This window comes from Somniosus microcephalus, chromosome 4, assembly GCF_052327205.1.
Source record: "Somniosus microcephalus isolate GS21.2 chromosome 4, FLI_Smic_1.0, whole genome shotgun sequence".
Classification (NCBI taxonomy): Eukaryota; Metazoa; Chordata; class Chondrichthyes; order Squaliformes; family Somniosidae; genus Somniosus; species Somniosus microcephalus.
The window spans coordinates 158888121-158902220 of NC_140990.1; the positions used below are offsets into that span (position 1 = coordinate 158888121).

Genomic DNA, 14100 nt, shown 5'->3' on the forward strand with positions numbered 1-14100 from the left:
TTTCCTGTCCTCTGACCCAAGGGGTTAAGAGGCAGAGTGCGCGCGACTGCACAGGCAGCGCGTGCGCAGTGAAATTCCTTTTTTTTTTCCAGAGTTGCCCGAGTGTAAAGGCCTCCGGTCTTTATGCGTGGAAAAACCAGACGTAAGTATTTAGTTTTTTAGGTAAGTGGGCTTTTAGTACAATGTAGACATTTTTTTCCACAGGTTTGTTATTTTTAAAGAATTTACAGGATGGTAAGTTTAGTTTTAGACCCTATTTTAAAAAAAATTATTTTTTTCAAAAAATTGATTAATTGTTTAAAACATTTTTTAAAACTTATTTATGGTTAATATAATCAGTGGGATGTTTTTAAAAATTTTATTTAAAGTTAAAATAGTGTTTTGGCAGCCCATACTTTTCATGAGTTTGACAGCTCTTACTGTCAAACTCATGAATGAGTTTCCCCTCCCCTGATTGGCTGCACAGTGCTCACCTGATCCCAGCCAGCACATCGCACTAACTACGCCGCTGGATCAAGTAAGCACAGCGCGCCGACAGCTGAACCGGGCCTGTGACAGGAAATGCAAGCAGGCCCGGGCTTCAGATGTCGGCGCGCAGGGTGAGTGCAGATCGGGGGCTTGCACGTGCGGCAAGACCCGATCTTAATTTCAGGGCCAATGTCTGTGTGTATGTATATTTATAGTGTGTGTGTCTGTGTGTATATATAATGTCTGTGTGTGTATATATAATGTCTGTGTGTATGTATATATAATGTCTGTGTATGTATATTTATAGTGTGTGTGTCTGTGTGTATATATAATGTCTGTGTGTGTATATATAACGTCTGTCTGTATGTATATATAATGTCTGTATGTATATTTATAGTGTGTGTGTCTGTGTGTATATATAATGTCTGTGTGTGTGTATATATAATGTCTGTGTATGTATATTTATAGTGTGTGTGTCTGTGTGTATATATAATGTCTGTGTGTGTGTATATATAATGTCTGTGTGTATGTATATTTATAGTGTGTGTGTCTGTGTGTATATATAATGTCTGTGTGTGTGTATATATAATGTCTGTGTGTATGTATATTTATAGTGTGTGTGTCTGTGTGTATATATAATGTCTGTGTGTGTGTATATATAATGTCTGTGTGTATGTATATTTATAGTGTGTGTGTCTGTGTGTATATATAATGTCTGTGTGTGTGTGTTTTATCGACGACTCCTCTCGTGCCGGCACTGGATGATGTTTGGTGTACAAGGCCCACGAGCTCCACTGGCCTCTTGCTCACTGTGACCGAGCGTGAGAATGGCACCAGATTCCTGGCCCCGGGCTCAGCACACACCCAGGGTTTCATGGTCTCTCTCGGGTTCCCCGATCATGTTGCAGACCCTCTCGCAACCCAGCTTTCTGGCGCGTTTAAGCCGCCTCACCTCGGCCCTCTCCGGCTCAGTCAGTCGTGGGCATCTCCACTCGTTGGTTTCCCAGCCCTGGTCAGGTCACTCACTCACCCAGCGGGCTCGGGATCATATATTGCCCCGTTCTTTTCCCCCTTGTGTTTGCCCCGTTCTTTCCCCCTCGTGTTTGCCCTGTTCTTTTCCCCCTCATATATTGCCCCGTTCTTTTCCCCCTCGTGTTTGCCCTGTTCTTTTCCCCCTCATGTTTGCCCCGTTCTTTTCCCCCTCATGTTTGCCCCATTCTTTTCCCCCTCGTGTTTGCCCCATTCTTTTCCCCCTTGTGTTTGCCCCGTTCTTTTCCCCCTCGTGTTTGCCCCATTCTTTTCCCCCTCATTTTTGCTCCGTTCTTTCCCCCTCGTGTTTGCCCCGTTCTTTCCCCCCTCGTGTTTGCCCCGTTCTTTCCCCCCTCGTGTTTGCCCTGTTCTTTTCCCCCTCATGTTTGCCCCGTTCTTTCCCCCTCGTGTTTGCCCCGTTCTTTCCCCCTCGTGTTTTCCCCCCTTTGCTTCCTGATGTTTGGCTTGCTCTATCTTCGTGTCGCAGCTAAAACCCCTTTCTGTAAAACATAAAGAAAAGGTTCTATTGGTATTAGAGAACAGGCCTCTGATCTCTCGCAGCTCCTTCACTCTCTCGAAATGGACTTGATTCTTGGATTACTGTAACCGCTGTGTGTGTGTTTTTTTTTAAAGGAGATGCTAACAGACAAATCAGCGACTACAAGTTTAAACTCACCAAAACGGAACAGGAAATAACTGCGCTCGAACAAAATGTAAGAATTTAACAGCCTTACAACACTGGGTGCATGAGAAAGTACAGAATAGGAAAAGGCCATTCAACCCATTTGTCCTGCTTCCACAGTCCATGCACATGCTACCCTACCATGGACTCTACCCACCCGTTTAATCTCCTTCCACAGTCCATGAACACGCTACCCTACCATGGACTCTACCCACCTGTTTAATCTCCTTCCACAGTCTATGCACACACTACCCTACCATGGACTCTACCCACCCGTTTAATCTCCTTCCACAGTCCATGAACACACTACCCTACCATGGACTCTACCCACCCGTTTAATCTCCTTCCACAGTCTATGCACACACTACCCTACAATGGACTCTACCCACCTGTTTAATCTCCTTCCACAGTCCATGAACACACTACCCTACCATGGACTCTACCCACCCGTTTAATCTCCTTCCACAGTCCATGAACACGCTACCCTACCATGGACTCTACCCACCTGTTTAATCTCCTTCCACAGTCCATGAACACGCTACCCTACCATGGACTCTACCCACCTGTTTAATCTCCTTCCACAGTCTATGCACACACTACCCTACCATGGACTCTACCCACCCGTTTAATCTCCTTCCACAGTCCATGCACATGCTACCCTACCATGGACTCTACCCACCTGTTTAATCTCCTTCCACAGTCTATGCACACACTACCCTACCATGGACTCTACCCACCCGTTTAATCTCCTTCCACAGTCTATGCACACACTACCCTACCATGGACTCTACCCACCCGTTTAATCTCCTTCCACAGTCTATGCACACACTACCCTACCATGGACTCTACCCACCCGTTTAATCTCCTTCCACAGTCCATGAACACGCTACCCTACCATGGACTCTACCCACCTGTTTAATCTCCTTCCACAGTCTATGCACACACTACCCTACCATGGACTCTACCCACCCGTTTAATCTCCTTCCACAGTCTATGCACACACTACCCTACCATGGACTCTACCCACCCGTTTAATCTCCTTCCACAGTCCATGAACACACTACCCTACCATGGACTCTACCCACCCGTTTAATCTCCTTCCACAGTCCATGAACACACTACCCTACCATGGACTCTACCCACCTGTTTAATCTCCTTCCACAGTCTATGCACACACTACCCTACCATGGACTCTACCCACCCGTTTAATCTCCTTCCACAGTCCATGCACATGCTACCCTACCATGGACTCTACCCACCTGTTTAATCTCCTTCCACAGTCTATGCACACACTACCCTACCATGGACTCTACCCACCCGTTTAATCTCCTTCCACAGTCCATGCACATGCTACCCTACCATGGACTCTACCCACCCGTTTAATCTCCTTCCACAGTCTATGCACACACTACCCTACCATGGACTCTACCCACCCGTTTAATCTCCTTCCACAGTCTATGCACACACTACCCTACCATGGACTCTACCCACCCGTTTAATCTTCTTCCGAATGGCCTTTTCTAATCAAAATTGTTTTTGTGGTTTTCAAGTTGAATTTGAGAGAGTTGTGTTTAGATCGCCATCTTTTCTGGAATAAGCTGAGTCCTGGTTTAAAGGTTATGGAATTGATCTGGAACAGTGTTGTCAGCCTGGTCCATTTGATACCTGTTTTGCTTCTGGTTGGGAAGGTTGTGGGTTCAAGTGCCACCTGAGGACTTGTGTGCATAATCTAAGATGTCACCACAGTGCACTATAGAAATGACACGTGCAGTGTCAGAGGCCCTGTTACTCGTACGGGACGCCACATTTGCCTATTCTGTGATTCAGGTGAATGTTCAAAGATCCCACAGCATTATTCAAAGAAGAACAAGGGAGTCCTCCCAGTGTCCTGGCTCAACATTCCTCCCTCAACTAAAACCACCCAAAATGAATCAGATTGGGCTATACTCATTGGAGTTTAGAAGAATGAGAGGTGATCTTATTGAAACATATAAGATTCTGAGGGGGCTCGACAGGGTAGATGCTGAGAGGATGTTTCCCCTCGTGGGGGAATCTAGAACTAGGGGGCATAGTTTCAGGATAAGGGGACGCCCATTTAAGACGGAGATGAGGAGGAATGTCTTCTCTCAGAGGGTCGTGAATCTTTGGAATTCTCTACCCCAGAGAGCTGTGGAGGCTGGGTCATTAAATACATTCAAGGCTGAGATAGACAGATATTTGAGCTACAGGGGAGTCAAGGGTTATGAGGAAAAGGCAGGAAAGTGGAGTTGAGGCCAAGATCTGATCAGCCATGATCTTATTGAATGGCGGAACAGGCTCGAGGGGCCGAATGGCCTACTCCTGCCCCTATTCCTTATGTTCTTATGAATCAACTGACCAGTTACCTCATTGTTGATGCCAATTGGCTGCTGTGTTCGTCCACACAACAACAGGGGCTGAACTTTGCAAAATAACTCCTTGTGAGAAGTTGTCGCTGTGATACTGATTGGCAATTATGGAATGATGTTTGTACATATATCCTTTTGTGCCGTTTTAATATGGAGTTTTCCACCCTTTGCTTCTTACTAAATTATTTAATGTTTTGTCATTTTCTGGGGGGGTGCGGCAAATATTTCAGATCATTCGCCTTGAAAGCCAGGTGTTACGATACAAGACGGCGGCAGAAAATGCAGAGAAAGTGGAAGATGAACTTAAAGCTGAGAAGCGCAAACTCCAAAGAGAGGTAAGGTGGAGTGATTGAGGCTCAAGGGAGGTCAGTGACAGAATGTAAATGACCAAAAAAATACCTCCCTTATCTGAACTTTAAAAAAAATCAAATAATTTGTTGATCATTTTTGTGTTTGTTGAGCTGAGTGTGTGAGCGCCTGCGGATCAGGGAACTTCCCTTCTCCTCGCAACACCTTGTGTAGCACTGTTGCACACAGGCAAGAAATGACTCTGTTTGACTTGCTGCGTTTGCTCTTAGCTGGGGGAGGAGCTGTTTGGGGGGGGTGGGATTGAAGGTGCAGTTGGCCTCAGTGCCTCAGTTATGAAGGGTTGGAGTTTGCCAATGTAGCTGCTGATGACTGTGAAGGAATAAGCCATATAACCTTTTTAGAAAAATAAACTATCTTATGAAAGAATTCTGGCCTTGTTGAGATAAGACAGTTGTTGACTCTGAATAAATAACCTTATTAAAACAGAAGAATGGATGGCTTTGTTGGAACAAAACAATGGTAACCCTGGATAAATGAGCTTGATTACACCTCTTAAAGATGACACATGAGATAAGGGACATCTGCCCTTCACACCTTCTATATGGTGATCCCAGAACACCTGGAGATGTGGCAGATTCTGCAATATTACACGCTGATGTGGCAGTAAGAATTGCAGAAGTCAGCAGAAAGATGAATAGTGATAATTAACTTGGATCAGCAGAAACCTTAAGAAATACAACTGCAAAAGAATATAAATATTGAAGTCTCAAATGGGACATCAGAATCGCTTTAACCGGGCAAGGCGATTCTCGACTACAGAGGCGGCTCTGTAGTCTTTCACTCTTTGTACCTCGGGGATCGAAGGTAATTCATATTGATGGATATCCTGTATAGAAAATTTTAAGAACTATAATACTGTAGCGAAGTTAAGATTTAAAAGTAAGATTCTCTTAAAAATAAGATCGTATTTTTTTCTCTTTTTAGAACTGTTAACGTTTTGATTGATTCACCAACTGTAAATTGCATGTCGGTTTTTTAAATAAATCTCTATATATTTTTAGAATTGTCTCACATAAGTCTTCTGTATCAATAACTCGCGAACCCAATCTCTGCACTCTCTTTGGTGAAGAGGTACATTTCTGAAGGAGATCTCCGGACCCTCATAATATCCGGGACGTTACAGTCTAGCTAAACTTATTAAAAGTGCTATCTGATGGACGGTAACATTCTCGGGTTGTTCCTTTCCTTTAGGGCGAGATAGCCCGGACCTTTAGACCCAGTTAAGCGTCTTTAGGATTCAGTTACCTCAAACTTTAGTTGAAAGTGAACATCTGAGAAATACGCCTGATCTGGGATAGCCCCAAAGGGGCTAGGACTAGTAAATATCCTTTCATGCTATCCACTGCCTCCTACTGGAGAGTGCATGCGTGCACGAGCATCGGATGAGGACAGGGTGGGATTTGTCTGTGATTCCTCCCTCGGTTGAATATTTCTTGGGCGAGGGTCTGGTAGTTGCCAGCACCTTTGGGGCTGTAGTCCAGCAAGAGGCAGCAACTTCAGGCACATGAAATCCTTGAGTTTAGACCTAGAGGAAGCAAGGAGATCATGTTGACCTCCTGCAATGCTTTAGTTAGCCTGCGGCTGGGAGTATTGGGGACAGTTTTGGGAACCCTGTTATGGGGCAGATATAAAAGCAATGGAAAAGGGTTATAAAAGATTCACTGGGTATTTTCTAGGGAACAGGAGTTACAGTTATGGGGAGTGATTTGAGAAGTTAGGATTTGTTTTATATTGGAATTGAGAAGGTTAAGGGATAACCTGTTAGAGATCTGCAAGGTTTGAAGGGTTATTTTCAGGTAAACAACCAGAGATTGTTTCCACTGGGTGATGAGATGGAAATGAGAGTGCACAAATTGAAGGGGTAGGTGAAAATGTGGATAATCTCTCCCACAAACCGTGTTGAAGCAGAGTCCATCAATTCTGTTTAAAAGGCAATTAGTTAGTTGTTTGAAAACCAGAGGAATATTAGAGGGTATGGGGAGTGAGCAGGAGAGTGAGATTAGACTGGGTGGGATATTAAATGGTACGGGGAGTGAGCAGAGAGTGTGATTAGACTGGGTGGGATAATAAAGGGAATGGGGAGTGAGCAGGAGAGTGAGATTAGATTGAGTGAGATATTAAAGGGTACGGGGAGTGAGCGGGAGTGTGAGATTAGACTGGGTGGGATACGAAAGGGTATGGGGACTGAGCAGGAGAGTGGGATTAGACTGGGTGGGATAATAAAGGGTATGGGGAGTGAGCAGGAGAGTGAGATTAGACTGGGTGGGATATTAAAGGTTATGGGGAGTGAGCGGGAGAGTGAGATTAGACTGAGTGGGATATTAAAGGATATGGGGAGTGAGATTAGACTGGGTGGGATATTAAAGGGTATGGGGAGTGAGCAGGAGAGTGAGATTAGACTGGGTGGGATATTAAAGTGTATGGGCAGTGAGCAGGAGAGTGAGATTAGAATGAGTGAGATATTAAAGGGTACGGGGAGTGAGCGGGAGTGTGAGATTAGACTGGGTGGGATACGAAAGGGTATGGGGACTGAGCAGGAGAGTGGGATTAGACTGAGTGGGATATTAAAGGGTATGGGGAGTGAGCGGGAGAGTGAGATTAGACTGGGTGGGATATTAAAGGGTATGGGGAGTGAGAAGGAGATTGGGATTAGACTGGGTGGGATATTAATGGCTATGGGGAGGGAGCGGGAGAGTGAGATTAGAGTGGGTGGGATATTAAATGGTACGGGGAGTGAGCAGAGAGTGATTAGACTGGGTGGGATAATAAAGGGTATGGGGAGTGAGCAGGAGAGTGAGATTAGATTGAGTGAGATATTAAAGGGTACGGGGAGTGAGCGGGAGTGTGAGATTAGACTGGGTGGGATACGAAAGGGTATGGGGACTGAGCAGGAGAGTGGGATTAGACTGGGTGGGATAATAAAGGGTATGGGGAGTGAGCAGGAGAGTGAGATTAGGTTGAGTGAGATATTAAAGGGTACGGGGAGTGAGCGGGAGTGTGAGATTAGACTGGGTGGGATACGAAAGGGTATGGGGACTGAGCAGGAGAGTGGGATTAGACTGGGTGGGATATTAAAGGTTATGGGGAGTGAGCGGGAGAGTGAGATTAGACTGGGTGGGATATTAAAGGGTATGGGGAGTGAGATTAGACTGGGTGGGATATTAAAGGGTATGGGGAGTGAGCAGGAGAGTGAGATTAGACTGGGTGGGATATTAAAGGGTATGGGGAGTAAGCGGGAGAGTGAGATTAGACTGGGTGGGATATTAAAGGGTATGGGGAGTAAGCGGGAGAGTGAGATTAGACTGGGTGGGATATTAAAGGGTATGGGGAGTGAGCAGGAGAGTGGGATGAGTCTGGGTGGGATATTAAAGGGTAAGGGGAGTGAGCGGGAGAGTGAGATTAGACTGGGTGGGATATTAAAGGGTAAAGGGAGTGAGCAGGAGAATGTGATTAGACTGGGTGGGTTATTAAAGGGTATGGGGAGTGAGCAGGAGAGTGGGATTAGTCTGGGTGGGATATTAAAGGGTAGGGGGAGTGAGCGGGAGAGTGAGATTAGTCTGGGTGGGATATTAAAGAGTAGGGGGAGTGAGCGGGAGAGTGAGATTAGACTGGGTGGGATATTAAAGGTTACGGGGAGTGAGCGGGAGAGTGAGATTACACTGGGTGGGATATTAAAGGGTATGGGGAGCGAGCGGGAGAGTGAGATTAGACTGGGTGGGATATTAAGGGGAAAGGAGAGCGGGATGAGACTGGGTGGGATATTAAAGTGTATGGGCAGTGAGCAGGAGAGTGAGATTAGAATTAGTGAGATATTAAAGGGTACGGGGAGTGAACGGGAGTGTGAGATTAGACTGGGTGGGATATTAAAAGGAATGGGGAGTGAGATTAGCTGGGTGGGATATTAAAGGTTATGGGGAGCGAGCAGGAGAGTGAGATTAGTCTGGGTGGGATATTAAAGGGTAGGGGGAGTGAGCGGGAGAGTGAGGTAACACTGGGTGGGATATTAAAGGGTACGGGGATGAGTGGGAGAGTGAGATTAGACTGGGTGGGATATTAAAGGGTATGGCGACTGAGCAGGAGAGTGGGATTAGTCTGGGTGGGATGTTAAAGGGTACGGGGAGTGAGCAAGGGAGTGAGATTAGTTGGGTGGGATATTAAAGGGTATGGGGAGTGAGCAGGAGAGTGAGATTACTTGGGTGGGATATTAAAGGATATGGGGAGTGAGCAGGAGAGTGGGATTAGACCGGGTGGGATATTAAAGGATATGGGGAGGGAGCAGGAGAGTGAGATTAGACTGGGTGGGATATTAAAGGGTATGGGGAGGGAGCAGGAGAGTGAGATTAGACTGGGTGGGATATTAAAGGGTATGGGGAGTGAGCAGGAGAGTGAGATTAGACTGGGTGGGATATTAAAGGGTATGGGAACTGAGCAGGAGAGTGGGATTAGTCTGGGTGGGATATTAAAGGGTATGGGGAGTGAGCAGGAGAGTGGGATTAGTCTGGGTGGGATATTAAAGGGTATGGGGAGTGAGCAGGGGAGTGAGATTACTTGGGTGGGATATTAAAGGGCATGGGGAGTGAGCAGGAGAGTGGGATTAGATTGGGTGGGATATTAAAGGGTATTGGGAGTGACCGGGAAAGTGGGATTAGAGTGGGTGGAATATTAAAGGGTATAGGGAGTGAGCAGGAGAATGAGATTAGACTGGGTAGGATATTTAAGGGTATGGGGAGTGAGCAGGAGAGTGAGATTAGACTGGGTGGGATATTAAAGGGTATGGATAGCGAGCGGGAGAGTGAGATTAGACTGGGTGGGATATTAAAGGGTATGGATAGCGAGCGGGAGAGTGAGATTAGACTGGGTGGGATATTAAAGGGTATGGATAGCGAGCGGGAGAGTGAGATTAGACTGGGTGGGATACGAAAGGGTATGGGGACTGAGCAGGAGAGTGGGATTAGACTGAGTGGGATATTAAAGGGTATGGGGAGTGAGAAGGAGATTGGGATTAGACTGGGTGGGATATTAATGGCTATGGGGAGGGAGCAGGAGAGTGAGATTAGACTGGGTGGGATATTAAAGGGTATGGGGAGTGAGCGGGAGAGTGAGATTAGAGTGGGTGGGATATTAAATGGTACGGGGAGTGAGCAGAGAGTGTGATTAGACTGGGTGGGATAATAAAGGGTATGGGGAGTGAGCAGGAGAATGAGATTAGACTGGGTAGGATAGTTAAGGGTATGGGGAGTGAGCAGGAGAGTGAGATTAGACTGGGTGGGATATTAAAGGGTATGGATAGCGAGCGGGAGAGTGAGATTAGACTGGGTGGGATATTAAAGGGTATGGATAGCGAGCGGGAGAGTGAGATTAGACTGGGTGGGATATTAAAGGCTATGGGGAGTGAGCAGGACAGTGTGATTTGCCTGGGTGGGATATTAAAGGCTATGGGGAGTGAGCAGGAGAGTGAGATTAGACTGGGTGGGATATTAAAGGGTATGGGGAGTGAGCGGGAGAGTGCGATTAGACTGGGTGGGATACTAAAGGGTATGGGGAGTGAGCGGGAGAGTGAGATTAGACTGGGTGGGATATTAAAGGGTATGGATAGCGAGCGGGAGAGTGAGATTAGACAGGGTGGGATATTAAAGGGTATGGGGAGTGAGCAGGAGTGTGAGATTAGACTGGGTGGGATATTAAAGGGTACGGGGATGAGCGGGAGAGTGAGATTAGACTGGGTGGGATATTAAAGGTTACGGGGAGTGAGCGGGAGAGTGAGATTACACTGGGTGGGATATTAAAGGGAATGGGGAGCGAGCGGGAGAGTGAGATTACACTGGGTGGGATATTAAAGGGTACGGGGATGAGCGGGAGAGTGAGATAAGACTGGGTGGGATATTAAAGGTTACGGGGAGTGAGCGGGAGAGTGAGATTAGACTGGGTGGGATATTAAAGGGTATGGGGAGTGAGCAGGAGAGTGAGATTAGACTGGGTGGGATATTAAAGGGTATGGGGAGCAAGCGGGAGAGTGAGATTAGACTGGGTGGGATATTAAAGGGTATGGGGAGTAAGCGGGAGAGTGAGATTAGACTGGGTGGGATATTAAAGGGTATGGGGAGTGAGCAGGAGAGTGGGATTAGTCTGGGTGGGATATTAAAGGGTAAGGGGAGTGAGCGGGAGAGTGAGATTAGACTGGGTGGGATATTAAAGGGTATGGGGAGTGAGCGGGAGAGTGAGATTAGACTGGGTGGGATATTAAAGGGTAAAGGGAGTGAGCAGGAGAATGTGATTAGACTGGGTGGGATATTAAAGGGTAGGGGGAGTGAGCGGGAGAGTGAGATTAGTCTGGGTGGGATATTAAAGGGTAGGGGGAGTGAGCGGGAGAGTGAGATTAGACTGGGTGGGATATTAAAGGTTACGGGGAGTGAGCGGGAGAGTGAGATTACACTGGGTGGGATATTAAAGGGTATGGGGAGCGAGCGGGAGAGTGAGATTAGACTGGGTGGGATATTAAGGGGAAAGGAGAGTGGGATGAGACTGGGTGGGATATTAAAGTGTATGGGCAGTGAGCAGGAGAGTGAGATTAGAATTAGTGAGATATTAAAGGGTACGGGGAGTGAACGGGAGTGTGAGATTAGACTGGGTGGGATATTAAAAGGAATGGGGAGTGAGATTAGACTGGGTGGGATATTAAAGGTTATGGGGAGCGAGCGGGAGAGTGAGATTAGTCTGGGTGGGATATTAAAGGGTAGGGGGAGTGAGCGGGAGAGTGAGGTAACACTGGGTGGGATATTAAAGGGTACGGGGATGAGTGGGAGAGTGAGATTAGACTGGGTGGGATATTAAAGGTTACGGGGAGTGAGCAGGAGAGTGAGATTAGACTGGGTGGGATATTAAAGGGTATGGCGACTGAGCAGGAGAGTGGGATTAGTCTGGGTGGGATGTTAAAGGGTATGGGGAGTGAGCAGGGGAGTGAGATTAGTTGGGTGGGATATTAAAGGGTATGGGGAGTGAGCAGGAGAGTGAGATTACTTGGGTGGGATATTAAAGGGTATGGGGAGTGAGCAGCAGAGTGGGATTAGACCGGGTGGGATATTAAAGATATGGGGAGGGAGCAGGAGAGTGAGATTAGACTGGGTGGGATATTAAAGGGTATGGGGAGGGAGCAGGAGAGTGAGATTAGACTGGGTGGGATATTAAAGGGTATGGGGAGTGAGCAGGAGAGTGAGATTAGACTGGGTGGGATATGAATGGGTATGGGGAGTGAGCAGGAGAGTGAGATTAGACTGGGTGGGATATTAAAGGGTATGGGGAGTGAGCGGGAGAGTGAGATTAGACTGAGTGGGATATAAAAGGCTATGGGGAGGGAGCAGGAGAGTGAGATTAGACTGGGTGGGATATTAAAGGGTATGGGGAGTGAGCAGGAGAGTGAGATTAGACTGGGTGGGATATTAAAGGGTATGGGGAGTGAGCAGGAGAGTGAGATTAGACTGGGTGGGATATTAAAGGGTATGGGGAGTGAGCGGGAGAGTGAGATTAGACTGGGTGGGATATTAAAGGGTATGGGGAGTGAGCGGGAGAGTGAGATTAGACTGGGTGGGATATTAAAGGGAATGGCGAGCGAGCGGGAGAGTGAGATTTCACTGGGTGGGATATTAAAGGGTACGGGGATGAGCGGGAGAGTGAGATTAGACTGGGTGGGATATTAAAGGTTACGGGGAGTGAGCGGGAGAGTGAGATTACACTGGGTGGGATGTTAAAGGGAATGGGGAGCGAGCGGGAGAGTGAGATTAGACTGGGTGGGATATTAAGGGGAAAGGAGAGTGGGATGAGACTGGGTGGGATATTAAAGTGTATGGGCAGTGAGCAGGAGAGTGAGATTAGAATGAGTGAGATATTAAAGGGTACAGGGAGTGAGCGGGAGTGTGAGATTAGTCTGGGTGGGATATTAAAGGGTATGGGGAGTGAGCAGGGGAGTGAGATTAGTTGGGTGGGCTATTAAAGGGTATGGGAACTGAGCAGGAGAGTGGGATTAGTCTGGGTGGGATATTAAAGGGTATGGGGAGTGAGCGGGAGAGTGGGATTAGTCTGGGTGGGATATTAAAGGGCATGGGGAGTGAGCAGGGGAGTGAGATTACTTGGGTGGGATATTAAAGGGCATGGGGAGTGAGCAGGAGAGTGGGATTAGATTGGGTGGGATATTAAAGGGTATTGGGAGTGACCGGGAAAGTGGGATTAGAGTGGGTGGAATATTAAAGGGTATAGGGAGTGAGCAGGAGAGTGAGATTAGACTGGGTGGGATATTAAAGGGTATGGATAGCGAGCGGGAGAGTGAGATTAGACTGGGTGGGATATTAAAGGGTATGGATAGCGAGCGGGAGAGTGAGATTAGACTGGGTTGGATATTAAAGGGTATGGATAGCGAGCGGGAGAGTGAGATTAGACTGGGTGGGATATTAAAGGGTATGGGGAGTGAGCAGGAGAGTGGGATTAGTCTGGGTGGGATATTAAAGGGTAAGGGGAGTGAGCGGGAGAGTGAGATTAGACTGGGTAGGATATTAAAGGGTATGGGGAGTGAGCGGGAGAGTGAGATTAGACTGGGTGGGATATTAAAGGGTAAAGGGAGTGAGCAGGAGAATGTGATTAGACTGGGTGGGTTATTAAAGGGTATGGGGAGTGAGCAGGAGAGTGGGATTAGTCTGGGTGGGATATTAAAGGGTAGGGGGAGTGAGCGGGAGAGTGAGATTAGTCTGGGTGGGATATTAAAGGGTAGAGGGAGTGAGCGGGAGAGTGAGATTAGACTGGGTGGGATATTAAAGGGTACGGGGAGTGAACGGGAGTGTGAGATTAGACTGGGTGGGATATTAAAAGGAATGGGGAGTGAGATTAGACTGGGTGGGATATTAAAGGTTATGGGGAGCGAGCGGGAGAGTGAGATTAGTCTGGGTGGGATATTAAAGGGTAGGGGGAGTGAGCGGGAGAGTGAGGTAACACTGGGTGGGATATTAAAGGGTACGGGGATGAGTGGGAGAGTGAGATTAGACTGGGTGGGATATTAAAGGTTACGGGGAGTGAGCGGGAGAGTGAGATTAGACTGGGTGGGATATTAAAGGGTATGGCGACTGAGCAGGAGAGTGGGATTAGTCTGGGTGGGATGTTAAAGGGTATGGGGAGTGAGCA

The 14100-nt window shown here is 47.3% G+C and overlaps 1 protein-coding gene across 1 annotated transcript in view; it reads left to right on the forward strand.

Annotated features, from left to right (window-relative positions):
• LOC147119958 (leucine-rich repeat flightless-interacting protein 2-like) overlaps positions 1-14100 on the forward strand; it is a 172310-nt gene that overhangs the window by 112930 nt on the left and 45280 nt on the right. Inside the window, exons 26-27 of the mRNA XM_085984185.1 lie at positions 2131-2210; positions 4797-4901. Coding sequence (XP_085840311.1) covers positions 2131-2210; positions 4797-4901 — 185 coding nt within the window. The remainder of the gene's footprint in view (positions 1-2130; positions 2211-4796; positions 4902-14100) is intronic.